Genomic DNA, 27,970 nt, shown 5'->3' with positions numbered 1-27,970 from the left:
ATAAAAGCTTAGCTGAAAGCCATCGACAGGTCAAAATAAAGATGCTTTAGAGAAGTTTGCTTTCAAGTCATTCTGTACGTCTGCTAGATCTCCCAAGCTGAATTTCATCAGGTTTTTCTTTCTTTTTATTGCTGCTAGACTGAAATTAATCTCAGCCTTGACTCATTTTACATTTAATGACTGTCTGTTGTGTCTTTTAAAAGTCGCACATTTTTGGAAAAGTCATGATAATGTTTCTTAGCATTAGGAAGCCCTCATCTTAAGATACTGCCTGCTTGATCATTATAGTGAGACATGACAGGTCTTCTGAATTCTTGTTAGATACAATGACAGTTAAAGGGGGAAGCCAGTTAATCTTAAATTCTGTTGAGTTACTGTAAAGAGACACCTTCATTTTATTTCCAATGTTATTGTTAGTTCATAAAAAAATGCATTCAGCATTTTTTTTAATCACTGATGCATTCGTGCATTAAGTATTTAGTCAGCAGCAGAATATTCAAAAGAACGTCAACATATCGACGCCACAAAATCTATAACATTGATCACAGCTGCATGATAGTACAGCTTTACATTTGTCTGAATACTGTTCTCTTGGATATTCTGATTTGGGAAATTATTCTTTACACCGTATCTCATTTGGTTAATGCCTTCCTCTCATTTCCAGCTCTATGTCTCTGTTGAGTTTGGGAGGAGATGGCAGCTTGTCCATGACAGCGTTGTGCCCAACAGATTCTACTGGTGAGATCATCAATCACTCTGCAAACAGACATCAGAGCCAACAGACCAGCATCTCAGGCCATAACTAATGCTTTGTCTGCCTCAGTGAAAGTGGCCACTAAATGCAACTAGAAACACAACTAAGTGTGTGTGCATGACAGCCAACAGAGGACACAGACACAGCTATTGGTCTACACTATTAAACTGTGATATCCTCCACAGCACGGCTGGCAGTGCTAATGGTTACACATACAAACTGTCACCTAAAGCTGTAGCCATTAAGGTGCAATGAAAAGCCAGTTCTGAGTTAAGTTAGAGCTGCTGGACTGGTCCAAGTTTTTGAGCGTTGCACTTATTTGCTGGGAGCAGCTGCGCTGAGGAAGCTGACAGTCCAGGTTGACCAAGATTTGAGCTGGAGGTCTCCATGGCCAATCCAACGGCGCACTAGTATTATCTCTGTCTTTGGCAGAACCGTTCTAGCCTGAACAACGTGCTTTCTTTAGTGGAGGGAACTCTGGAAGATCGCTTTCAATTTACAGAGTGAGCTGTTTACTCAACTGAACCATCTCACATGCGGCGTGGAGGCCTTGGGTGATGATAGAAATGTAAATGATGATCAACAGGGAGGGGCTCACATGCACCAATTAGCGCAGTGTGCATACACTAATGTGCACACGCCGTCAACCAGGAGAGCAAAACAAAGAAAAGAGGAAACTCTGATTGCAATGCGTACAGTGTGGCTGTGATAAAATCAGGTCTTTTTTAAATGTCCAGAATAAAAAAGAAAGCGTTGCTGCAGATTTCAGTCTCCCTGCTTTTATTACTGAATTCCAAACCAGACTATGTTTTCTTTGTTTTTGTTTTTTTCTTATGTATTGCTCTAAGCTTCTAGTTTACACACAAAGAGTAAAGTTAGATGTGTTGACTGCAGTCTGCTCCTGGAATATTTCTGGGATAGTGTCACAAATCAAATGGCATCTGAACATTAATCATTTTCATTTCTTCTGGGTGTCTCCTCCAGTGTTTTCGTGTTATTAGTGATTTAATACTGGTACAGGGATTAAGGCCCAGGATAAATCCTTGATTTACAATTTTTTTTAATAGTTGTTGGCTATAGAATCGTTCTCACCTTGTTATCTAGGGAATTTTAAAAAAGAGCCATGGATTAATGAAGGAGTGACCTGCAGTGGAGGGATATAAGTTTTTCTTTTTTTCTTTTTTTGCCCTAGTGTGGGAAATACTAATAATACTAACGTAAATTAAAATCACTTGAGGGAAGAGGTGATGACTAAGTAGATATTAGACAAAACAAAGCACAAAGGCTGTCTGTTGTTTAATGAGGCAGATATTTTTATCCTCAAAGGAACACGGATGTATGACACTGATTTCTTGCAGAGAAAGTGGAAAGTAATCATGCTCCAGTTTGTGCTAATTATTCTTACCTGACTTATCCACCAAAGTAGCCGTGGGAAACATTGGGTTAACTTTACAGTGATACAGGAGCGTGTGTTCTTCAATAGTGTATTACACTGCAAACAAAGAACTTCTGTCTGATTCACCACTCATAAAATATGACACAAAAAACTCAAGGTTTTCACCATCATCCTCCCAGCAGAGCTCATCAGACTTGCACAGAATTGTAGCCCTTAAATCACAGCATAATGAGCAATAAAGCACAAAATGTACCTCATTCTCAGCCTCACCTAAGCCACATAACAAAGCCCTTTCTCTGTCGCTAATGTTAATGTACCTGAGCTCTACTGCGCACATAGATCTCTTTGGCTAAGCTTGACACAGCAGCTATAATTTAGTTTTGAGCCATGTATTTCTTATCAGGAACAATTCGCGCAGAGCGTTATGATCCATGATTACACTGCAGCTTGAAATAATAATAAATAAATTAAATAAAATTCACCTCCATAAATCAGGGTTGTTATTTCACACATCTTCTCTATGAACTTACACTTTCCAGTTTACAATGCATACCATATATATCCAATCATTATTTACACTTTGAATCAATATGTCGAATTGGGGAATGTATTGCGATTTCAGATCTCTTTAGCAGCATCCCAAAATTCAAGTGTGAAGACTATATATATATATATATGTTTTCATCTCTTGTTGCACTACTAATTACATCGAAAGAAAATCTGACAAACAAGATTTACAAAAACACCTTGGTCAGGCAGAAATAGTGCTGTGTTCATTATGGGCGAACGCCGTGTAACGTTGCAGGGGTTTATTTTAGAGCAATGGCTGCTGCTCACTGATAGAATTGGATGAAGTGTTTGACAGAAAGTCCATTAAAAGAGATGGAGCTGTGAGGCAATTACAAAGTGCTGAGGGAAGCAGGATGGGGGGCTTTTTATATTATAGTTCAGACACAGTATGGAAAATGAGAAGAAACCCATCTTGTGTCACAACAGCTGCTATTAATATAACAAGTGGTCACTCTTGTCACGTACATAACAAGTACTATGAAGAATCTCTATTAAACGGGAAAGAAATGGAAAAGTACACCTTTCCCATAAAGAGCGGTCCAGTTCAAATGTCCATCAGGTCAATGTTTATAGTCAAGGTTGCTTTGTTATAGCTGTAGCAAGAACAATAAATATCCCAGCTCTATCTCTTAGCTCCCATCACCCGCTGTAAGCCACATCCATTTAATGTGAACAGTCTTTCCAAATTTCTTTGTTATTTATTCAGGATAACAGTATAAAGTTGACTAAGCATTTTTCCTCAGTGCCATATTAAGACATCTGATTGTGAGATGAGTAACAAGAGAAGTTCAAAGTATCGAAGTGAATACAGACCTTACCACATACTACAGAAATGTGCAGTGGCAGATGTGTAAAGGACAGTTTTTCTGTAATATAATATATTGACAAGCTGTTACTCATTTTGTCAGTTCAGCTGATGACACATGACTTGTGTCTGGCAGTTTTTGGTTGTTGCATTTAATGACAGCTGATCTCTGAGTTTGCATGTTGCTTTTAGACATATGTACAGTAAATATTTCACGATGCAAACTCATCGTGAAACTCAGTTTAACTCAGCTAAGAAATAGTTAAACCTGTGCTCTAACTATTTCTTTGATGTAGAATGAATTGTGGAGGCTGCCTTTTATATATAATGCATCAGAAAAAAAGAACTGTCTGAGAGAGAAAACTCTGTCTTTTCGTTGAGCAACTGATGTTTACAAGCGCTGCTCATTTTTTTTTTTTTGTCAGGCCATACTTAAGCAGGGATGAGGAGAAACAAACAAGATGTTGCTTCATTTGACAGGGCCACAAGCCCTGTAGGTAAAGGATGTTGTTAATAATGTACATGATGCCACTGTTAATTATTATGCTTGTCTGTAAGTATTACTGTGATGTTTAATAGATGTTATGTCTGTCATGATGTTACAGGTCCAGATTGGGTTTAGATAAAGAGCAAGGAATGATTCATCTGGAGATCAGTGTCTCTAATGGACGTGAGTAATAATGTTATGATGAATCATATCCACTGTGCATGTTTGTCTTCAACAAGACGTGTTGAAACAAGAGCGCTTACCAAACTTCTCTAACATTTGCTTGTACCTCCTACATCTTAATTCAGAATATTGGTGGGTGGTCACATCTTTTTGAGCCGTCCGTGATAATACTCCCTTCTTCATCCGACCTGGCTGTATGGAACCTCTTCATACGGTTGAGCTAATTCATTTTTTAAAGGCCAGGCTATGACTTGGCTATTTTCTTGGCCACAGTACAGAGATGGGGCTCTTCCATAAGGCCTCGTGTGTTAATGCCCTGTCCCTGGGGAGACCGCCTCATTTGGCTGATGCTAACGCACTGGGACAGCTCTCTCTACTTTATCTATTAGTGAGAATGAGGAATATAAAGCATCCCGAATTTTGCCTCAGTGGCTCACTTAATATGATCAGCCCAAGCTATACCAACGCTTGATAGTGGACTGCAGAAGGTTGTTTTTTTTTTTCTTCTTCTTCTTCTTTCTGTCATGTTATTAGCACTGATTTCTTGCTTACCCACAGGGTCACAGTACATAACTTGTAAACTTCAGAACTGCTCCGATGGAAACAAAGGCAAGCCTTTCCCTGGATTTATCATCCCCAATTCCCTGGTGGTTCAGGATGAATATGTTTTCATCCAGGTGGGTTTTTATGGCAAGGTCTGGCTTCATTAAAAGACAATTAAAAGCTGTAAAATCACTGCATTCAATCGTATCTTAATGTACAGTCATGTTTTTCATTAACTAAAAAGGGCCATTATCCTCGTAACGGATGGCAGGAAACTGAAATCAAGGTGCTCTGTATTATATTCCGAACTGCACTCATGTCATAATACACAACAACTTAATTGCCAGTTTTGATTGGGGTTTAAGCTGTTGGATACATGCAGGTAGCCATCAGTGTACACAGTGAACGTTTATTAATATTCACCTGAAATCTGATGAACTGCAAATTGCATTATATTGCTTTTCTAGGTGCCAATAGGTGGCAAGTCTGTCCATTATGTGTCCTATAAAAGAAATGCTTTCTACCCGATGAAGCTTCCTAAGTACACTCTGCCAAAGGTAAGGCTGCTAGACAGGCTACAGCATTTGGTGAGTAGAGCACATGCAGTGCTACAAGCCCAGCATTAATTTTTCTGTGGAACCAACTATTTATTCCTTCAGGCTATTCCTTGGTGCCATGATGACTTACTGTGGGTTTATTTTTCAAACGATTTTAAGTACATTTGTTCCCAGTTAGTCATAATGTTTGCTGACAAATCCATTAAATTGTTTTCTCCACAATATTATCCTTCTGAAAATTGATTCTGTTATGCATAATTATATCTTTAGATCTTATGTTTATTTAAGACCCATTCCTAGTTTTTAATCAGCTCCCCTCGTGTCTGTACACCAGATATTTACTTAAGAAATGAATCTGGAGTTGCACACTCTGTGTTCCCCAGAACTCCAAAGGAACTTTTTGAAGTCAAAAAATACATTTGCATTCGCACAAAAAAACTGTTGTGCACTAATTTCCATTTGCTAAAGGCACAGCAGGCTGGCTCGCAGGTTTGGGAGATCCTGTCATAACAACAGGAGAGATTTAGTACCCAAAGTGTCATTTCGATCAATCTCTACAATCGTCCATCCAACCATGTATACTGTCAAAATTTCATTGAAGGACACACACACCCTATCTCCCCTCAATCTGGGAAAGGGATGCAGTAAAATTAATTGGAGCCTGTCCTCATTCTTAGTGCGTTGCAAGAAGTGCCTGAGGTCTGATCGCTACTGATCCTGACTGAATGAATTCAAGAAGTGACGAATTGCTGGCTTCCAGCTCAAGCTCCATAGCAATTATTGTGCACGCTGCTATTCAGAGTCACCCACTTTTGCAGACAAAACTGCTTCTTCAAACCTTGTTGACTGTTTAGTTGACTAATCCACTCAACGACTCATGAGTGTCATCTATTTAGGATTTGCAGATAATCAGCACAGACGATAACCAGGTGGTGGCAGCAATTCAGGACTGGCACCAGAATGATTCGTACAACTTGTACATGTCCGAGTCCAGAGGACTGCTGTTCACCCTGATGCTGGAGAATGCTGTAAGCAGTGGAGGTCCGGAGGGCAACATCATGATAGATCTGTATGAGGTAGGCGGCCACGGTGCTGTTCCAGATCATTCCATGTCGAGCTCGGCCAACCAAAGTACCTAACCTGGTTTTGTGACTCCTGCAGTTTTTAGGACAATACGTTGTGTGCAAGTAACTAATTTGCGCAGTTATAGACTGCAGATATCCATACATGTGAAATCATTTTTCTTATTTTGTAGTTACTCTACTTTTGTGTATCTATATTTTCTATATTGGTGCACACAACAAAATTTATTTGACTTGTAATTGGTGCTGCACTAAGAAAGGAGATTATTCACCAATCAAATCCATTTTGAAGCTATTTTAATAATTTATTAAATATTAAAATAATTCATCAAGAAAAAAATGCTAAATATTTGCTCTGTTACTGAAATGTGAGAATTAGCTATTAAATCAGTACAAACTGATTATATGAGTCTCTAACCTGGAGTTTTGAACAGAATAAATGCATGCTGTTATTTTTGGAAATTTTATGTACTGCATCATGAATCCCCCCCCCCCCCCCCCCCCCACCAGTGTCTATTGGTTGTCAACAGGCTGCTAATATGGGGTCATAAAGACAAATGGTGTCTGTTTGTCATGATGCTGTTGAGTGACTTAGATAAACAGTTACCATGGGGAGAGCATGAAAAACAAAAAGTGTTTGTCTAAAAGCAAGTGAAATTTTTAATTCCTGCTTTGAGAGCTCTCTGACAGTAAAACAGACTCTGGCTCTGACAAGTAAAGTGCCGACAGACAGCCTAAAACCTTTCAATAGGGCTATTCTTCATTTTCTGTTTCGTTTTCATCAAATGAAACCTGCACCCAGAGGTCATGAACGTCCATAATGGAGCAGATGTTGGTGCTGCTGCATTATACGCTGCAGCATCTGAGTGTCTCTCAAGTTTAGCAAATTCTGGTGTCACTTACACCCCACAGACACAATGCTGGGGAAATAGCAGCTTTAACTTGTCCTCTGCACACATTATATCTATGTTGACAGATGTACTATGAGGTTGCAGTCGCTGCCCATGTATGCATCACTCTAGATTACCTTCATCTGGCGGCCAGCAGTAAAAGCCTCACACTGTTACGCACCTAAAATAGCCATCAGCGGTCGTTAGTCTCACCTCTCACTGACCTCCACACACATTGTACGCCCGGACCTATTTAGCTGCGCTGACAGACTGGCAGACAATATGAAATGGCTATTCTGCATTTGACAAAGATTTGTTCTCTTCAAATGAAAGAGAGATAGTAACTGAAGTGGTAGCTGCATGTGCGAGTCTCCATCTCTGTGCACATAAATACAAAGAAGAAGAAATATCTCAGGGCTGCACCATATGTTGTTTTGATTCTGCAGAGTCCCACAGATGGTCCAAAATAGTGCTCCCTGTCAGAAAAACTATCACTTTCAGACTTCTCTCCATCTCCGAACCAATCCCTCAGCTTTACTTAAGTTTGAATAATTTACGGCTCTTCTCCCCCCCCCCCCATCTTTTTTGTTATTTTTCCTACTGCTCTCTGTCTCTCATGTTTGCAGGTTGCAGGGATTAAAGGGGTGTTCCTGTCAAATAAAGTTGTTGAGAACCAAGTGAAAACTTATATCACATACAACAAGGGGAGAGACTGGCGTCTTCTTCAGGCTCCAACAACCGATCTCCAGGGAAACAAGGTCTATTGTGAACAAGTAAGTGGGCCATTGAAAACACATAGACTTGCTCTTTTGGATTTCCATCATCTGCTCAAATAATACCACTGGAGCATGCCATACCATGGTCATAGACTGTAAATTAAGCTTAATGAAATCAACAGAGCCCAGAATATTTCAGTGACAGAGGAGACCTTTTAAATATTGTAAATGCTTTGACAGCGTAAACGTTCGTTCATTTTGGCAAAAGCCACCCATCAAAAGAATTACGCCAATATTCAGATTTTTTCCAAAATGCATGCTGTCATCCACATTGTACAATGTATGATTTTAGCGCTTTCATGCTTTTAAGATGACTAAAGCAATTGTTTAAGAAAAACAGGTATGCTAGCAATAATTATTACAAGTCTGTCCAGTTTAATAGTCTTTGGCATCAAAGTTGTTTTTTTTTTTGAATGAAATGTTTTTGCACATGGCAGCAAGTAAAGCTTCAAATGATGTCATAGTCACAAGAGGAGATATTACTGAAATGCAATGGTGCAGAATGTAGGAAGAATAGTGATAAAAAGCAAAATAGATGGAACAAACAAAACTGGTAGACAGAGTCTGGGAAAACAAAAAATAATAATGGAAAACAAAATGGTTTGCTTGTGATTCTGAAATGAAAGAGTCTAAAAAGGAGTTCAAAAACATAACTCCCAAACGTCCCTTCAATTTACTGTGCCTAAGCTCAGTCAGATACTTTTTCCACCTATCCGTGTCATTTTAAATCAAAGCCTTGGGCTTAGAATGATTTAAATGTCTTATGTGATGCTTCAATGCTGAAGCATAGAACACCATTTCATGAGTTTCATCCATGAAAACCTTATTCTAATTAGCATTATCCTTATTATTATGTTACTGTTATCTATGCAGGGCGTACATAATATGTAGGACATATTATGACACTTTATAGCCTCTTCAGCACATTTAGTTTATAATAAATTTGATCATAAATGTATTTGCCATGTTCAGATTGCTGTTACAGATCTCACTGCCATTACAGTTTCCCATTTTCTTTCAAATTAATTGTCTATTCTAATAGCCCTCATTGAACACTCTCTTGTATGATGTTGGTTCTCTTTGAATAATTTGTAAGAACCCGCTCGAAAATGAGATGAACCATCTCAAGGGGCTATCCTTGTAAATAAAGGATAAAGAATAAACGCTTGGTTTTTTTTTTTTCAACAAAAGATTTCCGGGTCTCTTTATGACAGCGATTTTTTTTTTTTTTTTCTTGTGTGTGGATCACGCCTGTATCAAACCTTTCTTTTCCACATTCTCACAACAGCAAACTAATCTTCTTTGCGTTCCTCAGCCATTCTGTTCGTTACATCTGCACCTTCATGTGTCGGAGAATCCTTACACCTCGGGAAACATTGTCAGCAAAGACTCAGCTCCAGGAATTATAATAGCGTCGGGTGAGGACATTGTTTGATTTGCACATCCATGCTGTTGTTTGCTCTCAGCCTTAATGCTGCTCCTTGATCATATCCTTCAGTTCTCCCAGTCGGATCTGTTCTTAAGTTCTCTTCCCTAACACCATCTTTCTCAACTGGCAACAGCTTAAGAAATGAAACAAAACCCATCTTTCCTGTGCATCTGTTCCATTTTCGATAGAAGGACTTGTAGAAGTAAACACTACATCTCCAACCATACTGACTTTGCTGTGTTTTCGGCAACTTCTTGAAATAATGAAGGTTAAAAATAATAATTTTTTTCACCCTCTGTGTTCAGGTGTGGTTGGACCTGAGCTCACCAACACTAATGTCAGTATTTTCATCACATCTGATGCAGGGAATACTTGGAGAGAGGTACAGTACAATAACTCTTATCGGGCTGTGACGTTAGTACCTATACAGTGCCTTGTTCATTCACTAATACTTCCTAAAAACATTACTTTTCTGAGTGTGAGCGCATTCTTCTAAACAAAACTTTATCCATTAAACCAAACCGAGAGAACTTCTGCAAAGGTTTTGCACTAAATGCTGTCTTAACGTTCTCAGAATATAGTACAGAGGAAAATGAAAAAATATGTCTGCAGTCAGACGTTATCTGAATAAGGAATAAGAGAACAAAAGAAGCAGTCCGACTGAGCATTTAATACTGCCTTTGAGTTCATGGTGCTGCAGTTGCTGCTGCAAAGAAATAAAGAATTGAGGTTTGACACTCAGACTTGTGCGAGACATGTGCATCTCTGATCTGTAAAACAAATAAATCAAAAGGAGCATGCAGATTTTTGCCGTCGGCTTAACGTTCCAGAATTCAACAAACAGAGCGACAATTTCTTGGTGCTTTTGTTTATATTCACACAACTGAGACACTTGTGCAAAGAACAGCTGTGGTTTCTACTTTAATGTGTTGGTGTAAGTAGGCATGTTTCTTAAGTTGCATATTTTGTGCCGTCTTGAACGGTTCTCTGGTGAGATGAAGTGCAGCTGGTTGAATGTGTCGGCAGGTTTTTCAAGAAGAGTACAGTGTGTTTTTCCTGAATCAAGGAGGATCTCTGGTGGCCATCCGACACACACCTCTGCCAATTAGGCACATTTGGTAAGGCTCTCCAGGGCTGTTCTGCATCTTTTTAGAGCCTCTACTCAATCTTTAAAACAAGAAGTCAGACTACTTTCCTGCTGTGGCTCCTCTTACTGAATTCAGCTCTATTTGCGGCGAGCCTGTGTGTGATCCAACCATTGTTTCATCCCTCAGGCTGAGTTTTGATGAGGGCAGAAACTGGGACAAATATAGCTTCACCTCATCCCCGCTCTACGTTGATGGGGTGCTGGGGGAGCCTGGAGAGGACACCCTCATAATGACGTAAGTTAAAAACAGTCCTTGGAGAGAGAGTGCTTCTATTTCGTTAATTATTGCTCTGGTTACTTATAAATTGATCCTATGAAGACTTAAAACTGTCCATTTATACGTCAGAATTTATTTCATTTGTGTTTGAAAGAATTTCATAAACTCAAGATGCATAGATTCTCAACCCACAGAGGAAATTGGATTAAAGTTAATGCATCAAATTATCAACATTTTTTTTTTTTCTTTCCTTTCCACATTATCCACATTTTTTTTTACCTTTGTTTGTGCAGAATATTTGGCCATTTCAGTCATCGATCTGAGTGGCAACTTGTCAAAATTGACTTCCGGTCTATTTTCCAACAACGATGCACATCTGAAGATTATCTGACATGGCAGCTACACAATGAAGTAAGAGGATGGAGCTCCAGCTTTCATGTTGATACCATGAACTTTATGTCATTGTTCAAACTTGAGTGAATCCTTTTGATTTAGTCACACAATAACATGAAAAGATGACAAGAAGTAAAAAAAATAAGGGGGATAGACCCTCTGAAATGTTTATGATGCATTATTCATCACAGGGGGAAGTTTGCATCATGGGAATGAAGAGAATCTTCCAAAAGCTGAAAGCAAACGCACGATGTGTCAAGGCCAGAAATCAGTATATTTCCCAGATGTCAGACTCTTGCCCATGCACAGAGGCAGATTTTGAGTGGTGAGTTCCATGCTCTGCAGCAACTCTTTTCACCTCATTAAATCCAATGAATGCACAACACTTTATCAATCTCCAGAGGCAGAGTCAGTGAAGCAAACTTAAGGCATAACAAGAGGAAAATTTCAAGACTTATATCTTATATTTCACTACTTATTATTCTTATGTTTCTTTATATTTATAGTAATTTCATTTATAATACTTAATATTTCTTTATATATATATATATATATATAACAATAAATTTACAATAGTTTTAACTCCATATATCATTTTGTTATCTTAATATGATACAAAATGTAATTTGAAAATGTATTTCCATATATCTAACATAATAATATGCTAAATGACATGTAAATAATGAAAACCAGCGGATGAGCAGAATCGATTTATTATAGCAAGGGTTAGATAATGAGAGCAATTAATGACTGACACTGATCGATGATTATAAAGAATTACACAATCTTGTAAATATCAGCATGATATCAAATGCAATATTTCACTGCAACATTCACTGGACCTCATGCAATTACATGAATAGCTGTACTACCTTTACATATTGCAAAAACATCTGTGAAGATGTGTCACGTATGCCAGCAGTCTACATATTTGGCAGCTAACACTGCACACAAGCCCGTTTCTGAGAAAGAGGGACATAGATAAACTCACGATGAATTAAAATGTGTTTTATTTTCTTCAAAGACTCCATCATATCATTCTATTTCTAATAGAACAGATTGAGTTTTTTGACTCAATCTCTCTTTTATGACGTTGTGAACACAGCCTGGCGTCCCCGGGAAGCCGGCTCTGCCTGTAATTGTCCAATATTTGATTTGATTTTATTTTCTGTTTTGAGATGATATGATTGGGCCAGATTGTGTGTGTTGTGTATCCTGAAGCTTTTGTCTGTGTACGAAGCGCTTCAGGACCAGTCACAGACTTTGAGATGGGAATAAACTGCTGCATCTTCCTACTGATATCAAGTGGACTGGAATAGATCTGGATAATGAATATCACTAATGGTTCAGCCTAGACTCTATTATAAGCTTTGTCTTGAGGTCTCAAAAGTATTGCCATCAAGGTAGAACTTTTTGTTCATCATTTCACTCTGTCTCATACTTTATTTTATCTTTCCAGTCCTAATTGATCAACACTGACACAAGCTTAACACCATTTTATGACTAAAAGAATCATTAAACCTTGCAAATGTGGCTCCTTAGACTGTTTTGCTGTTGATAAAAGAAAAGTGACAGCTCTCTGACTTTGCCACGGTATAATTAGAGATTATGTAAACGCAAACAGTGTTTTTTTTTTTTCTTCTCCATTTTGCTTCAGTAATCAGATTCAAATAACATCAAATTTCAAAGACACTGTTCTTTGAACATTCTTCTCCCACCCAGAACACCTCTATTCACAGTGGACAGATGCTTTCTGTGCATGACTCTGTTCGAGATAAATGGTTTTATTTGAGATTTTTAATGTATGATAAGTAATCTCAACAACATTTTTTCCTTTTCCCCTTGTAATTCAAACTGAAACAGCGACTATGGGTTTGAAAGGCAGATTGATGGGAGCTGCACTCCAGCTTTCTGGTTTGTTCCTTCAGCATCGTCTAGAGACTGCATCACAGGGGACAGCTTCCTCAACACCACAGGGTACGCCTGATTTGCTTGTACCGACACGAACAAAGACAGTAGTGGGGCTACAATTGCCCTTGATTACATTTAAACTCCACTCCCTTGAAAGCATGCCTTTCTGTGTGAAAATGTTTTTACGTAGTTAACAAACGTAAACCTAATTCGCTTATCTGTATTATAGCAGGTATTGTTTGCATTATGCAATGCCTATTCATTTGTTTACGCTATGTTCCTCCTTGTCTTTTGCCGTTTTCCATGAATTCTAGATACCGCAAGGCTTTGTCAAACAACTGCACTGAAGGAACTCTACTGAAGTATAGCCCAAGACGACAGAGGTGTCCCAGTCAGGCCCCCAGGGGCCTCCAGCTCTTCACCAGCGAGGGAACTCTGGTGTCAATGCTGGGGAGGAATGTCACCTTCTTGGTATTTCTGGAAGAGGTGCTGACTCCACTTAAAGAAAGCAACAGTTGTGTTGCTGTGTGCTTTTTGTTTTTTTTTTTTTATTCTGTGTCTGGTGTGTTATCAGTGTATTGAGATGCTGTCAGATGTAATATGCAGGCTGGGCTCCAACATGTCAAACAAATATGCGGTCGCACAGATTTAACACTTGACCCTGTTCTTAGAAGATGCTATAGAAAATTCACTATGTAATGTGTCAGGGAAGCCACTGACGAACAACCAAGGCTACAGTGTGTGTGTGTGTGTGATAGTACTGTGTTTTCTCCTTGAAGGGTCTTGGCTCCACAACCAGTATAACAGTGGATTTTGGCGACGGGACCGCCATATCATATGTTAACATAAGCTCCATCGATGACGGTGTCAGGCATATGTACAGTAAAGTTGGCATCTACCAAGTCTCTGCAACAGCAAGCAACACTCTGGGCTTTGACAGGGTGATACTCTATCTCCACGTCTCCTGTAAGTCAGAAACATTTCATTTCAAATTTGTTGTCAAAACATAGGTGGTCAGATTTTCTCCCTCCAAATACTGAAGTTATCTGGAAGGGTTTTTCACTGCCTGTGTATGTGCTGATCACAGTAACTGGTGTGACAGTAAATTTTGGGATTAAACTCTTTAGAAACTTCTTTGTTTTACACACACACGTGTGTGTGTGTGTGTGTGTGTTATAGACAAGATGTATTGAATGGTAGTGCAGCAGTGCATTCACCTTTCACCTCTAACACAAAGATGCTGATTAGTGTAACTGTGAACTTTCGGAATGATTTTCTGAAATGTTCTTTGTGACAGCTGAGCTGAATGGGTCTGAAAACAAGCTCTGCTGTCTCGGCAGTGCGCTGTGCTGGGGTTGGAATGGTTTGTCCATGAGGCCAGTTTGTTCAGTGACCTTTTGCTCCTCACAAGCTCATTTCTGAACAATGATGGCCTCAGCCTTGTGAATGAGTCATCCTCCTGCTGGCCTCTCCGGCACAGACGCTGCTTTCCCAGCAGAGCACGGCACTGTAGATGGCACTCATTACTGCAGATTGAAGATCTCCAGCATCTTGCTGCATACACAGAAAGATCTGAGCTTCCTCAGAGAGAATAATCTGCTCAGCCCCTTTTTGTACAGAGCAGCTGTTGCTTCTTCTTTACCAAAGCTAATCACACACTCTGAGATCCAGCAGCCTTCAAATAGTTCATAATACTTAAGCTTGCTGGCCTTTAGAAATAAAATACTGTATATACTGCAAACACATGGGAAAATGTGCTCATTACTCTTCAGTAACTTCAAATTGGCTCATTAAGGAGTGATGAAAACTCCATGTAGAGTTTTGAGTGTCACTCACCCTGTTTAAACATAAAAGGCGCCTGACTGTTAGCTGTTACCTCGTTGACAGAAAAAAAATGCGGTCAGCTTGCATTCTGCTCATTATAACAAATTCCTGTGGTGACATTTTCGTGGCAGCAAAAAGCCTCAAAGTGTCCTCAAATACTTGTCAAGATAGAACTTCTCCAGGGTCTGTTTGTATGCTCACATCCTCCTGTACCATAAAAAGCCACGAAAAAACAATATAATTATACTTTGAAATATATTGTAGCGGATTGTGGTGTGAATGATTTTGTTTTTTCTTAAAAGGTGAGCTTGAGCAGGTCCAGCTGTCAGCTCCTTCGGTAGTTGTCAAGAACAAAGCAGTGAACCTCACCACATCGTTACGGCCCAGCAATGTGGGAACAGTCATCTATTACTGGTGGTTTGATAACAAAACAGAAGTAAGCTTGAATTTCTTATTGTTTCTCATTGCCTATTTTATACGGACACGAGAGATTCACAGGTGGCAGTATATCTCTATGCTTGTCCCTTTGCCTTCAGCCTATTGTCACCTTGGACAGAGTGATGTCCTTTACTTTCACCAAGGAGGGAAGTCACAGTGTCACTGTTCAGGCTGCAGTTGGCAACACTGTCCACCAAGACAGAACAACTGTTGCAGTTTATGGTGAGCCATGTTTTTACATTTTATTGTACTAAATAAAAGTTAAACGGCTTACGAATGCACTACATAGAAAACTATGGAGTCAAAGCTTTTCGACTGGAACAGAAAACTGCACGATGGAACATCTTAATTGGTATTTCCAGAGCTTTTAGCCCTTTTGCCTTCAGCTGTAGTTGCTCAGCTGTATCAGAGACGGATTGGTTCTAAATGTAGAGCCTGTGATAACAGGTGGTTGTCTTTGGTGGTTTCTGCTCAGTGAAAGAATTGCCCATGAAAGCCGCGAAATGTGGCTGATAACTCCAAAGGGTTTGAAGCCCGCTATAACAAAAATATGTTCGTGTTTTGACATGACACACTTTTACATTTATGCAATGATCCTTCCTGAAACTGTGGAGATATTTCTTTATCTTCAACTGCTAAAACAACAAAAGGTAGGGCTGTACAGATGTGAGGAATGATTCCACAGATTGGAGAAGAACACGCACTGACTTTCATTTCTGACTGTTGCAGATTATTTCCGGTCTCATGTTTTGGCCTTTACTTCTAATTTGGACGAGCTGAACCCTGGAGTGTCTGAGTGGAGAGAGGACATCTGCAGGGTAGTGAAGAACTCGATGGTTCAGGTGAGTTTTTCAGCTTCTAACTACGGATTTTGAATTCTGGCAATTAGCGGCTTTGCACCAGCCTGGAGAGAAAAACTCATGTCTCTGTGTTATGAGCCACTAACATTTCCATTCTCGCTTATGCTGCATTAGTAATGTATGCATGTGGGCTTGTGTCAAGCCTTGCATTCCAGCACTTGCAGTGTCGTTATCCTCACTTGCTGCAAAATGAGTTATAAACCTCATCACCCTGACATGCAGTGATAAATTAAAGGGAAGCCCTGAATAAATGAATGCAGTCATATAAAATGCAGATGCCACCATGCAGAAAGCAAAGTCGCATTGAACGGTTTAAGGGGCATGAAAATTGGTCATGTGATGTGAAGTATAGATCAGTTTGTCCCAAATCAGATTACACCTCCTTTTAGGTCAACCCCTCTTCATCGGGATGCGGCCTTTGCAGCCCATGTAAGACAAAAAAAAAGAAAAAAAAAGCTGCACAAGCTTTTGCTGTTTTGTAAGTGTCACTTCTGTTGCCTAGTAGCCTTGAAAACATGTAATTTTATTAATGTTAATATTATTTTTTAATTCTTTATTATAATGTTATGTTTTAGAGGCATATTTCAGGACAAGAGCAATATTGTTTTTCTGATGTCCACAGATTCTTACAGTTTTTTCTTTAATCAAAGTTTTAAGGCTCTTGTTTTTTTTTTTTTTTGACAGTTTGTCAGCAAATGCTGTCTCTGAAGGACTTAAGAGTTGTAATTCTACTCCACTAAAGTTAAACCATTTTCAGCACAAATGGCTTGAAAGCCTGTGTGCTTTGACAAAGCTTCATCAACACATTATTAATGGCCTCCACAGTTTGTAGGTCACAACCCAACTGAACGCCTTTGGCAGATTTTTTGAAACAAGATGTTAGACAGCGCTCTGCAATACCATCTTCAATACACCATGTGAGAGAATTTCAGTTGGCCAAATGTTGTTCATCCCTTAAGTGGAGTTCAGCAACTTGGCGTAACTATGACAAGGAATCAATGAAGTTGTTTTGGCCAAGCTGGAACATTGACTTACTACGACAATGTGTTGGTTTTCCCATTAATTTGTCAGCCATCACCTGAAATCATTATTACCAGTACATACTTTCAACTGAACTTGTCAAAACACAAATGGACAATAAAAGCCTTGCCACGACGCATGCCTCTCTGAAGAGTTGAATGCATTGCTTTGAGAGAACACACCAAAACCTCAAGTAAAGTGAGCCTAACTGTGGTTAAGTGCATCTGGTTTTCTGTCTCAGACATTGTGGGGATGTCAAAAAAGCAGCAGGTTATGTAAAAGACCTGGATACTGAGGCTCTATATATAACCTACAGTAACCCTCAGTATGAAACATTCACTTTGACCTTCTGTCTTGTCAGATATTACCATGGTTTACACCAGGAAACTGACAGCAGACCTCTGGTTATGGCATAAATGCACTAAAAGCCCTGGCCTTTACCAAAGACTGTCAAATTACACTTGCATGTTTTAGTTGATCCATGCATTATATCTTGACAGTGACTTGTACTTAGGCAAATGATATATGAAGCAGAAAGCCAAGAGTATTTACTCATTAATAGAGGTGACCCACCCACAAGAATCATATTTCAGGGCCAAAGCGTAGAATCTCACTGCACAGTGTCAATGTCAGTTAAAACCTTTCCTTAATGAGGTTTTGTTGTTATTACTAAAGGTCACAGGAATCAGCGAGGATCAGCTTCTGGTCACAGTGCTTCCAGGCTTATCAACCACAGCGGAGGTTTTCATCGTGCCTGAAAAGAGGTCAAGAGATGGAACAGCGGATGAAAAGTGGGCGCACCTGGATCAGGTACTGTCTCTTCAAATCATTTTAATGGCTCCTGGCAGATGCTCAGCACAATGTGGTTTTCTTGCAATAATTAAAATCCCACATTTACAAGCCGATGAAGCCAAAGAGACTTGCTGGAGAAAACGTCCTCAAAGTCTATTGTTTCATTAAAAAGGGAACATATTTCGTGATGTTAGGTCATATAAAGGTTACATTTGGTTTTGCAGATTTATTCAAGGTAATGAGTGGATTAACATGAACTACACAATACTTGTACAGAAACGCACCCCCTTTTTTTTTTTTTTTTTTTAACATATTGTCAGCACATAGTGACTAATACAAGATACGGTATTGGCAATATCTTGTATTTCAATTTTAATCATATTCTTTTTGCAGTTTTAAGATTAAGGTCAGATTATTGCATCAGATTTTCATTTCACTTAAGTTTTTGCCTGCACCTATTTGCATCACAACTTTCTTGCTGGTTGCCTGTTTCCCTGTTTGCCAAATGAATTTCCAATTATTCCAATATGAAAAGCATGGCCGGCAAAATCCTGGGTTGCTATATATTAACATCAGGTTTATATAATATAATAATATCATGTCTGATGTTTTTAAGATTACATAAAGTTAATCCAGGTTGGCCAGGATTAACCTGAAGTGTTTTTTTGAAACACCTCTTGAATATATCACATATATTACATATATATTACATATATACAAAAGGTGTTTCCAACAAAAAGCTTATGTCAGCCCAGTCTGTTTGTGCACAGCACTTAAACTATCTGTACACTGTGATCAGAATGAAAAACAGATACTCAGATCCTCATACCTGCACAGACTTTCTTATCTGACTTTCTGGAAAGCTGGATACCACTGTTTGTTTTTTATGTTGCCTTCATCACTCTGTTGCCTAGTTAGTTTTTCCCCTTTTGAGATACAAAATTTCTTTTACAGGGGGCTGAATATCAAATGTAATTTTCACTCTCACTTATTATTTCATTGTCATTTTATGAAGTGTTTTGCATTTCACATATATTTGATTCATTTTTCCTTCCTTCCAGGCAGTCACTGGTTTCCATTCATTTCCATCCAGTATGAAAATCAACTGGTAGAATCTTAAAGCGTGTTTGGTTGAGGTAATACATCACAATGAGCATCATGTCCACATTTATTTTGTCAAAGGTACATTATTGTTGCATGAAAACATACTTTTAAGTGCAGCTTGATTTGGAAAGTCTGCACTCCATTGCCACTCTGCAATAAGGTTAACTTTGACAAAAATAAATGCAGACATAATGCTTACTGTGATGGATTATCAAAGTCAGCTAGGTTTAAAGTCTCAAGCAGATGCATTTTCATACTACTGCCAAATGAATGGACACGCACAGGCTGTGTGGTGGAGAGACAGCTTTGTTATTTCTCAGAAAAGGTCAGCAGTAATGAAGACTGCACATTTTTAGAGTAATTGAGTTAAAAGATGCAAAAACTCTTGTGTGGCCTATTAAATGAAGACAAAGAGAACAAGAGGAATATGTTATACCTTCCTGTTATTATCAGGCAGGCACATAGAATCTCATCTCATGATATTGCTCCAAAAGACTCTCTCAATTAGTTTCCAGAGTAAATCCCTTTGATTCCCCATGGAGTCATTCAATCAAAGAACTGCTTCTCAACTCTCCCATATTCATGATTTTATAATGGCTTAATCATGCAGTTGTTAATTTGGGGTTGTTTTTGTTTCCCACCAATCAAAAAAAAAAAGGAAAGAAAGAAGAACAAAAAAACATGGCCTTTAATGTTTCCCCCTGATTGCACTCATTGTTTCAGAGAAACTCAACCCTTCTGGAATTTGATTTGGTGTTTTTATTGCTTAAGTAATAAATGATTTAATGTTCCCTCAATTGCACTTTGCATTCTAATCTCAGTGAAAGCGTGATACATACTTCCAACACTAGAGGGCAATGTCTTCCCACGAAAAAACCAAGAAGAGCCAGAGCATGCTGCACTGCCACTCACATGGCACCTCAACACATGACGTCAGCTTTCAGAAGTTTAGATACAAAAAAACAACAAAAAAACTTCAGATAGTAAAACTATAATCAGGCCAAGCCAAACCATGCCTGTCATACTTGTTATTATTTTCTAATCGGCAAATAAAATTCCTGGCTCTCTATTTCTTATGTTATAGAAAAAGGTCCAATATGTAAACAAAGCAATTAAACAGGGCAGTTTTTTTGTTTTTTTTAAATGCACAGGTGGGATGAGGTGATATGTTCATCACAATAGATACAGCCTCAGTGTATCACAAGAAAACATAATTTTGCTGGCACACAGTCAGTCTTGAACTCAGTTAATAGGTATTTAATTACATTGATGCATCATATAATTGGCACCATCGAGAAAGGAGACAAACTGGGGCAGGCAGCCCGGATTGGGAATTAAAGAGATGTATTTATCTAAAGCCTGTCTGATTACCTGGCAGAACCTCACAGACAATGGGGTAATAAATCTTCAGTTCACTGTTCTCATCTCCAGTGAATGACTTGCAATGTAGATGCACCAACTGAGCGGGTGACCACACATACACACGTGCACGGTGGTGAGCGTGGAAAGGCTTATTAAAATGTGTAATAGATTTACTGACCCTGATATGCCACTAGAACAAAAAGTAATTATTCATACAGTGTGGAGCAGTCTAATTTTAACCAGTGGAAAGATTTTAGAAGGAGCGAGATGGAATTAGCGAGGCATGGCTAAGGACTCAAATGGGCTCCAGGAAGGCATTTTGGTCTCTTGTTAAATGACTGCTTCATCTAGGTGTGAAAAGCAGGGGAACTTAAGGCACTTAAGGGGGAAAATTTTAAACAGCAATTTTACGATATTACGACATATTTTGATTTTCAATAGCTGTGCCTCACTGCACTTTTACACTGGCTAATCATGTTCCTTTGGAAATAGGTATACAAAAGAAATTACTTCATGCGACAGGAGTAGCAATGGATGTATTTTTTTAAATGTCACTGACAAAGTATGAGCAGACTGCCCTTTTACCTGATAGGGTCTCCATTGCTATTAAAAGGCTGCTAGGTTTCACTGCAGCAGGTTTGGGTTTCAGTGTGTCACACCAACATTTGCTCCTCTTTAGAAAGAAGCAAAAATTCTGATTCATAATTCAGGCAGTTGGATGAAATGACTGCAGCTGAAATATTGATGACTGTGGAATATTGCTTTTCCAGCCGCAGCTAACAGAGTCCTCTCTGCATGGTCACTCCTCATAGCTTTCTCAGGTTCTGCTAAGTGCTCTGAACCAAGACCTCATCCAGTTCACACTCAAACCCGGGGTGCAGGTGAACGTGCATGCCACAAGAATGTCTCCGGGTGAGTCCACCGCATCTGCCACACACCTACTTCAACAAATGGAAGTCCAGTGTTGTTGTCTTTTTTTTTTTTTTTTAAAGAGTCATATTTCAGTTGATGTTCTTTAATTTGAGGCCAGGATTTGTGCAGCTCCTCAAGTTTGAAGAAGAAGATGAATCGTAGATCTTCAAGCAAACAAAGTAGATGCATGTTAATACCCTGGAAAGCTGTATTGATAGTTAGCGGATTATCCTGGTGGAATAGAGTAAATGAAACCATGGAGAAAACATCAAAGAGGACATTCGCTCTTTTTGTCATGAATCTCAAATATTGTCAGCAAAACAAAACAGTGGTGACTCCTTTGTTATGTAATTTATAATTATATAAGATGTAAATAAGCATTTATCCTCATTTGCCCTGCAACTGCACTAAGGTATTTTTGTTGTTGTTGTTTTTTTTTTTTTTTTCATTGTTTCTCTTTTAAAGCTCCTCTTGTGGACAGCAGTGACAGTAGCCACAGCAGCACTGCAGTCATCATGCTGGTTTCAATCGTGCTGATGGGCCTGGCTGTGTTTGTAATTTATAAATTTAAAAGGTACAGTATACACAATATTATTATACATTGCAACACAAAGAGCTCGGTCAAAAGGGAGAACTGTTTGGTTCAATGAGCGAAAATGAGCTGCACATCATTGCAAATATCGCCAATAAGATAGATGTGATATTATCGTTTTATTTGTGTGCGTTTGAATAACGGCTCTATTTTAAAGTTGGCCCCATTATCTACAAGCAAACGCTTCACCACTGAACTCCTAAAACTTTCCAGAAATGTTCAGACACCATATATCTCTGAGTTATGGATACCCGCAGCACAATAATAGCTTGAGGAGGAGGACAATTCCCCTCTGTCTCAATCTGCAGAATATTACAGGGAATGACAGTCTAATCAATTCTCTCACAGTGCTGAATGGGTGTCAGAGTCCTGCAGTTATCAATATTCATCTATCTGACAATGTGAGAGTTGACCTTTCAGAAATGCTAAACACAGCCATTCAAGGTGAGGCATACTCTGCAGAATGGCAGGAAAGGTTGAGGGGATAAGTCCTGAGACAACATATATTATACAGTGAGGAACATACAGTAAATAGCATCCCCTGCCGCGAGTAATCCCATGCCAATCACAGGGAAGAGTAGTTCCTCAGTAGTTTGTAAAATTTTACTCGTTATAAAGTGAAACATTACTTATCTATGACTTCACAGATTATGATTACAACCCCAAGAAATCAACTTTGAGTTTTAAAGGCTGCTTTAAATGTCATAGCGCCAGCTGCAGCACGAAGCCACATGGGGAGAATTTGAAATTAGAAATGCAAGATGTTGGTTTTAAGCAGAATTGGGGGTGCATCTGAGGGGATGAAAAAAATGATTGAAAACTGAGGTGAACAATATCAAAGTGAAGGAGCAATGCCCAGTGGAATGCAAAATGTCCTACTTTCCAGCTTTCAAGCAATCCTCTCCTATTCGCAGCAGATAAAAATAGTGTGTGACACATTATGCTTAGTGAAAGCATTAGTGAAACAGACCTGATGGCAGGTTTCCATTAACTTGCTCTTTTTTTTAATACCTTTTTTTTTTCTTTTTTACCCCGTTTTCTCCATTTTTGTTCCACAACCCACAGGAAGATCCCAGGCATCAACACATACACAGCTGAGCAGCCTGACAAAGAACAAGAGGTCGTCCCAACTGTGACCTCCATAGCCGTCCCAAACCCTGAGGGGGAAAAGCTGACCTCGCTGGATCACGTGGATGTACAGTTGGATTCAAAAAGCAGAGGTGTGTGTCTATTTCCCTCCGAGCTAAGGCCTGAAAAATACAAGGGTTTATTCAGTTTGGATTTTTATTTCCCTTCTATTAGACTACGGAGGCCTTGTTGCTTATATACGGCTGTTTTCTATCACTCAGTTTATGGTATGGTATCTAACCACCACCTGCTGTGACTATCAGCTTCCTGTGCTACCAAACAGTTGGTAACTGGTCATAAAAACTACAGAATCACTCAATGAGTAGATTCATTCAAACTTCAAAAAGCATTTCTATTTCTATTCTATTCTATCTATTGGTTCTATTGGTCTTATATGGCATTTATATGTTCAGATATCATGCCAAAACACCAGATCTGGTTGGTACTGACAGAATTCAAAAAAGTAGAAAGGAAGAAAAGAAAAAAAAAAAACACACTCACATTTCAGAAAATTCGATACCAGTAACTGCTTCCCCATTACTTCGGTATAATCCAAAGAACACAACGTTAGCAATTTTTACTGGAACAATTTTTTTTTAAATTGAGAGTAATCTGTATAAAGAACTCACAGTGGTGCCTGTCAAGAGAAATACTGTAAATGCTTGAGCTGTTCATATTTTGTATCACCTAAGTCGAAGCCAGTTTGCCTGAAAACCTCAAGGATGTTATTTTCTTGCTTTGTAGGAAGCCTTTGGTCACTATTCACCTCTTCCTTGTGCATTTTGTATGTGTGTGTGTGATACAGAGAGACACTGTGAGTATGGTCCTCATGGCTACTCACATTACAGACATCCTGGTTGGGAGATTAGCATTCTCTTGCTGTTAAGTGTAACTTGATATTTTGCTGATGAATAGACTCACACTCTGCACACACACTATTCTATATTATGCACAAAATGGTAATAAAAGCTAAGTAGCAACATGCTTTCAACTTCTTTACCGCAATGCTTCACTTACCAATCTCCAAATGGTGTGTAAGCAGTATAAAGCCCTTCTACCTGGTGATCACTCAGCTCATGTCTACTCATTTCAACACTTCACTGATGACATTCACATCCTTTTTACAGCTTTTGGCGTGTCAAGCAGTTTGACTGAATGAAATGTAAACGTGACCACACTGTAATCAGGACACACTGGAAATATATATATATATATATAAAATAATTTTAATTCCTCATACCTCATCAGTGAGAAAGTGTTATGACACTGCAAAGACAGTACTTTGGAAAGTACACCAGCTAAGAACAGTGGTCTTAACTTGGAGCTAACAGAGGAGGTATTGTGTTAGCAGGTATTTACTTATTAATAAGTGCTGATGTGACTCTTCCTCCTCTAGTGTTATCATTTGAGTTGCCAAGATACAGTTATTATTACTTGCTGAATATTTATGTCTTTGCCACTCTGAGTTTGACATAGCGAAGTATTAGTATTAGTAGTGAAACACAATCAAGTGAGAGCTAAAGTGATGAAATGTCTGGGTGAATTATTTGACCCAATAAAATAATTAGTGCATCAGGAAGGTAGTGGAGTGGTGAAAGCATTTTCATCAAGAAAATATCTATGAGGTTCCAGCTGATTTACCTCTACCCGTAGCTAAACAATCGACTCACCCAAGATAAATGTGTTTGCCTGCAAAAATACACCCGCATGCAAATGGATACATAAAATTCCTCCCCTGTCTTTTTCCTTTCTTCTCCCTTGCCAGGCTACCTGCCATCTCACACAGACATCAAGCTCTCTGATGAAGCGCCCCATGTGTTTTAATGTTGAGAGTCTATGACCGACTCAAAAGCAATACATCTTCTTTGGCAGTTACTTCCAGCAAGCTATGAAACCACGGTCACAATGAATGGTCTCGAGTGTTTTGCTACCCATGCATGGATGGACCAGTTCACACTGTGCTGCCTAATCCCTCTGAGGAGACTGTACAGATTTATACTCGCGTCTTGAAAAGGGACACTTTTTGACTGAAAATACTTGTATTTTTGCAAGGACATTGATCTTTTTATGTAAATAATGTACATCCATAATGGAAGAAGTAAAAGTTATTTGTCTCAGCTGGTTACAGCTGCGTCTGCTCAAATATGAAAATGTCAAACAGTGGAACAGAATTGATGTGTAATAATATCTCAAAATAAGCTTTGATTTCTGTTCTTCAGGCTTGTGTTTGTGAAGTTTACTTTGTTTAACTATGTGGAAACTGCTTATCTGAGTAAGACAGTGAGGGACGCAGATTCATTAAGCTCTCTACAATCAGTAAATCTTATCACCAGAGTGTCATCAAATGAAAGCTTGCAATATCCAGGAGATGGAGGAGGGCTTCTGATCTCAGATCTGTGTGTTCCATCAAGTCTGTCCCTCTGCTGCTCAAAGTACTATATACTGTATGTCATAACAAAAATAAGAGCAGAAGATTCAAGTGGATGTACTAGGTCGGTATGTACAATGAGAAAGTGAGAATCCCTCCTGTTAAGAAGACTTAAATGAGTTATTTTAGTGACACGAATGAATGCTAGCGTCATAAATGTTAAACCCCCTTTAAACCAGATTATACATGGATTATTACTACAGCAGCATACTTTATTAGACTCGTTTTGATTGTTAAACAATGCAGTGACTTTTAAAATTGTGCTTCATATGTATTTGTAGCCGGGGGCGTTTCTTGTACATTCTGGTTTCGAGATGGGAAAACCTAATGTGAATCTCCTGAATAGCTCCCGTGTTAACGAAGACGCTACAGTGCAGGAGCAAACACCGACTGTAATGCAGTAAGGAAGTGCCATAGTCTCACTCACATTAGTTTTAATTAGTTATTATTTCAAGGTTTATTCGTTACGAGATTCACAGCGACACATTAAACATAAACAAAACAGAAAAAAAAGAGTCCTTGACATAGTTGCAAGATATTTCTGAAGCATTTGTTGCTTTTCATTGAACTGATCTCACTGTGAGGGATGCGGTGCCTTCTTCAAGGTAAAGTAAAGCACTGAAACTATACTAGTTCTGAGTAGAGACATTTTCATTTCATAGGTTTTATTAACGTAAAGCGTCATTTATTTATTCTTAGCTGATCCTATTTGCCACATCGATACCAGCATCTCCACATGAGATTTCCTCAGTCAACAGTGAAGCAGAGGAGCCCGCAGTCTGTACTAGGTTTACCCCCTCCCCCAAGGACTCAGCGGACAAAAAGCTACAGATTTGTTCATCTCCTTTGCTGCAAGGGACGCAGAGATAGAGAAGACCTATCTCCTGTCAACATGGCTCAGCCTACGCACAGAGCTTTGGTCAGCTGCTGTCTCTTTGGGATAAGTCCTGAAGTTCTTCTTCATCAAACTTTTCTTTTTAATGTTGTCAGCATCATATGTCAGTAAGACAAATTTACTAGAGGCTCCTCCATACTTTTCCCCTTCCAATCCTCCGATTGAGCCTGAAGCATAAATAAACTTGTACTCTTCATCAGGCAAACTCTGCCTCTCCATACCGATCATCAGAAGAGTTTTAGTTCGCACTTGGTATTTATTTAGCTGATTTGTTTTGTTTTGTTTTGTTTTTTTTTTTGGCTGTCCCACTAATCAACCTGTGAATATGATTGTGAACATATTTGCATGATGTTTTTATTTCCCTCTTTCAAGATACTGAAAAATATATCTTAAGAGAAAAACGAAATGTTAGAAATGTGAACTGCAGTATTTCCCATTTCTCACGAGGCTAGACGACTCATTCATTACAAGTGATGTGATTATTCAGTGGGTTGTTACTGTGTTTTTCATTTGACCTTGCAGAAATAACCATGGTTGCGGAATAAAGAAGAAACGCAAACATTAATGCAGCATGTCTGGTTCTAAAACTCATTAACATCTTATTTTTCGTGTCTGTTTTGTGTTAAATCCATTGACTGCAGTTGGACTTTCATCAACAGACTGAACAAAGGCAAAAGCTATGATTTAATTTTATCTGACAATCATTGTTTTGATTGACAGGAACCCTCACTGTCAAATGTTTTGTTTTGTTTTTTTCCCCAGCTCTGTTATTTAGCACATGGAAAAGTTTCAGTGCAGCTAATTGCATGATACAGTGGGGCCGAGCAGGAGGACAATGAAAAGCACCAAGTAGCCTGGAGTGATTCTAATGGGGTACTTCTTTGGCCCACTGTGCTACAAATTAATTATCTTCTCTCCAGGAAATTGACACATACACACAAAGTAGAGGAAGATTTACCCAGACCGAGTAGCACCTTGAATGAAAAATGTCCCACAATAATAACCCAGAGCAATATTGTGTTAGCCACAGTGTGAAATTGATGAGCATGTTTCCTTTCATTGAGTGCTACATTACAGCGTCTGGGTGCTGCGAATCATCCATTAGTGATTGTCACCGTTCAATTTGATTGTGCGCCGCCGAACATCCCAGGGCAGTTAGAAAGAGGCCTTGGTGTTAATTCAGGCTGAGAGCAGGAGTGAGAATAAGACTCTTGGGGCACTGATGGCTGTTGGAGTGATGAAGATTGGTGCGTGATATGAAGCTAGTGAAGTGGCAAACAAAATGCAAAACAGGGCCTTGTTGCTACAGTTTAGCATGTGAAGCGTTATTTCAAGCAATCACTTATCCAGTGCTGCCCTCTAACCTCAGCGTCAATAAGCCCGTTAAATGTGAAAGACTTTTTCTCTAAGTCTGAGAATGGAGGAGCGATACTAATGCCAGCAGTTCTTTTTTTTTTTTTTTTTTAAACAAAATC

General features: G+C 39.0%; 1 protein-coding gene across 1 annotated transcript in view; it reads left to right on the top strand.

Moving 5' to 3' along the window:
• Positions 1-26,789, top strand: part of LOC115055053 (VPS10 domain-containing receptor SorCS1-like) — a 43,632-nt gene extending 16,843 nt beyond the window's left edge. The window contains exons 5-27 of the mRNA XM_029520456.1: positions 665-738; positions 4,131-4,195; positions 4,754-4,872; positions 5,206-5,295; positions 6,192-6,371; positions 7,894-8,040; positions 9,359-9,461; positions 9,778-9,854; positions 10,499-10,590; positions 10,747-10,854; positions 11,130-11,247; positions 11,421-11,554; positions 13,093-13,206; positions 13,455-13,626; positions 13,920-14,106; positions 15,267-15,400; positions 15,501-15,624; positions 16,132-16,244; positions 17,958-18,092; positions 21,353-21,452; positions 21,918-22,026; positions 23,110-23,264; positions 24,938-26,789. Of these exons, the coding sequence (XP_029376316.1) occupies positions 665-738; positions 4,131-4,195; positions 4,754-4,872; positions 5,206-5,295; positions 6,192-6,371; positions 7,894-8,040; positions 9,359-9,461; positions 9,778-9,854; positions 10,499-10,590; positions 10,747-10,854; positions 11,130-11,247; positions 11,421-11,554; positions 13,093-13,206; positions 13,455-13,626; positions 13,920-14,106; positions 15,267-15,400; positions 15,501-15,624; positions 16,132-16,244; positions 17,958-18,092; positions 21,353-21,452; positions 21,918-22,026; positions 23,110-23,264; positions 24,938-24,996 (2,709 nt within the window). The 3' untranslated portion in view covers positions 24,997-26,789. The remainder of the gene's footprint in view (positions 1-664; positions 739-4,130; positions 4,196-4,753; positions 4,873-5,205; positions 5,296-6,191; positions 6,372-7,893; positions 8,041-9,358; positions 9,462-9,777; positions 9,855-10,498; positions 10,591-10,746; positions 10,855-11,129; positions 11,248-11,420; positions 11,555-13,092; positions 13,207-13,454; positions 13,627-13,919; positions 14,107-15,266; positions 15,401-15,500; positions 15,625-16,131; positions 16,245-17,957; positions 18,093-21,352; positions 21,453-21,917; positions 22,027-23,109; positions 23,265-24,937) is intronic.
• Positions 26,790-27,970: the final 1,181 nt, after the last annotated feature.

The sequence above is a fragment of the Echeneis naucrates genome, chromosome 15 (assembly GCF_900963305.1).
Source record: "Echeneis naucrates chromosome 15, fEcheNa1.1, whole genome shotgun sequence".
Classification (NCBI taxonomy): Eukaryota; Metazoa; Chordata; class Actinopteri; order Carangiformes; family Echeneidae; genus Echeneis; species Echeneis naucrates.
This window is presented reverse-complemented; position numbering and strand designations above follow the sequence as displayed.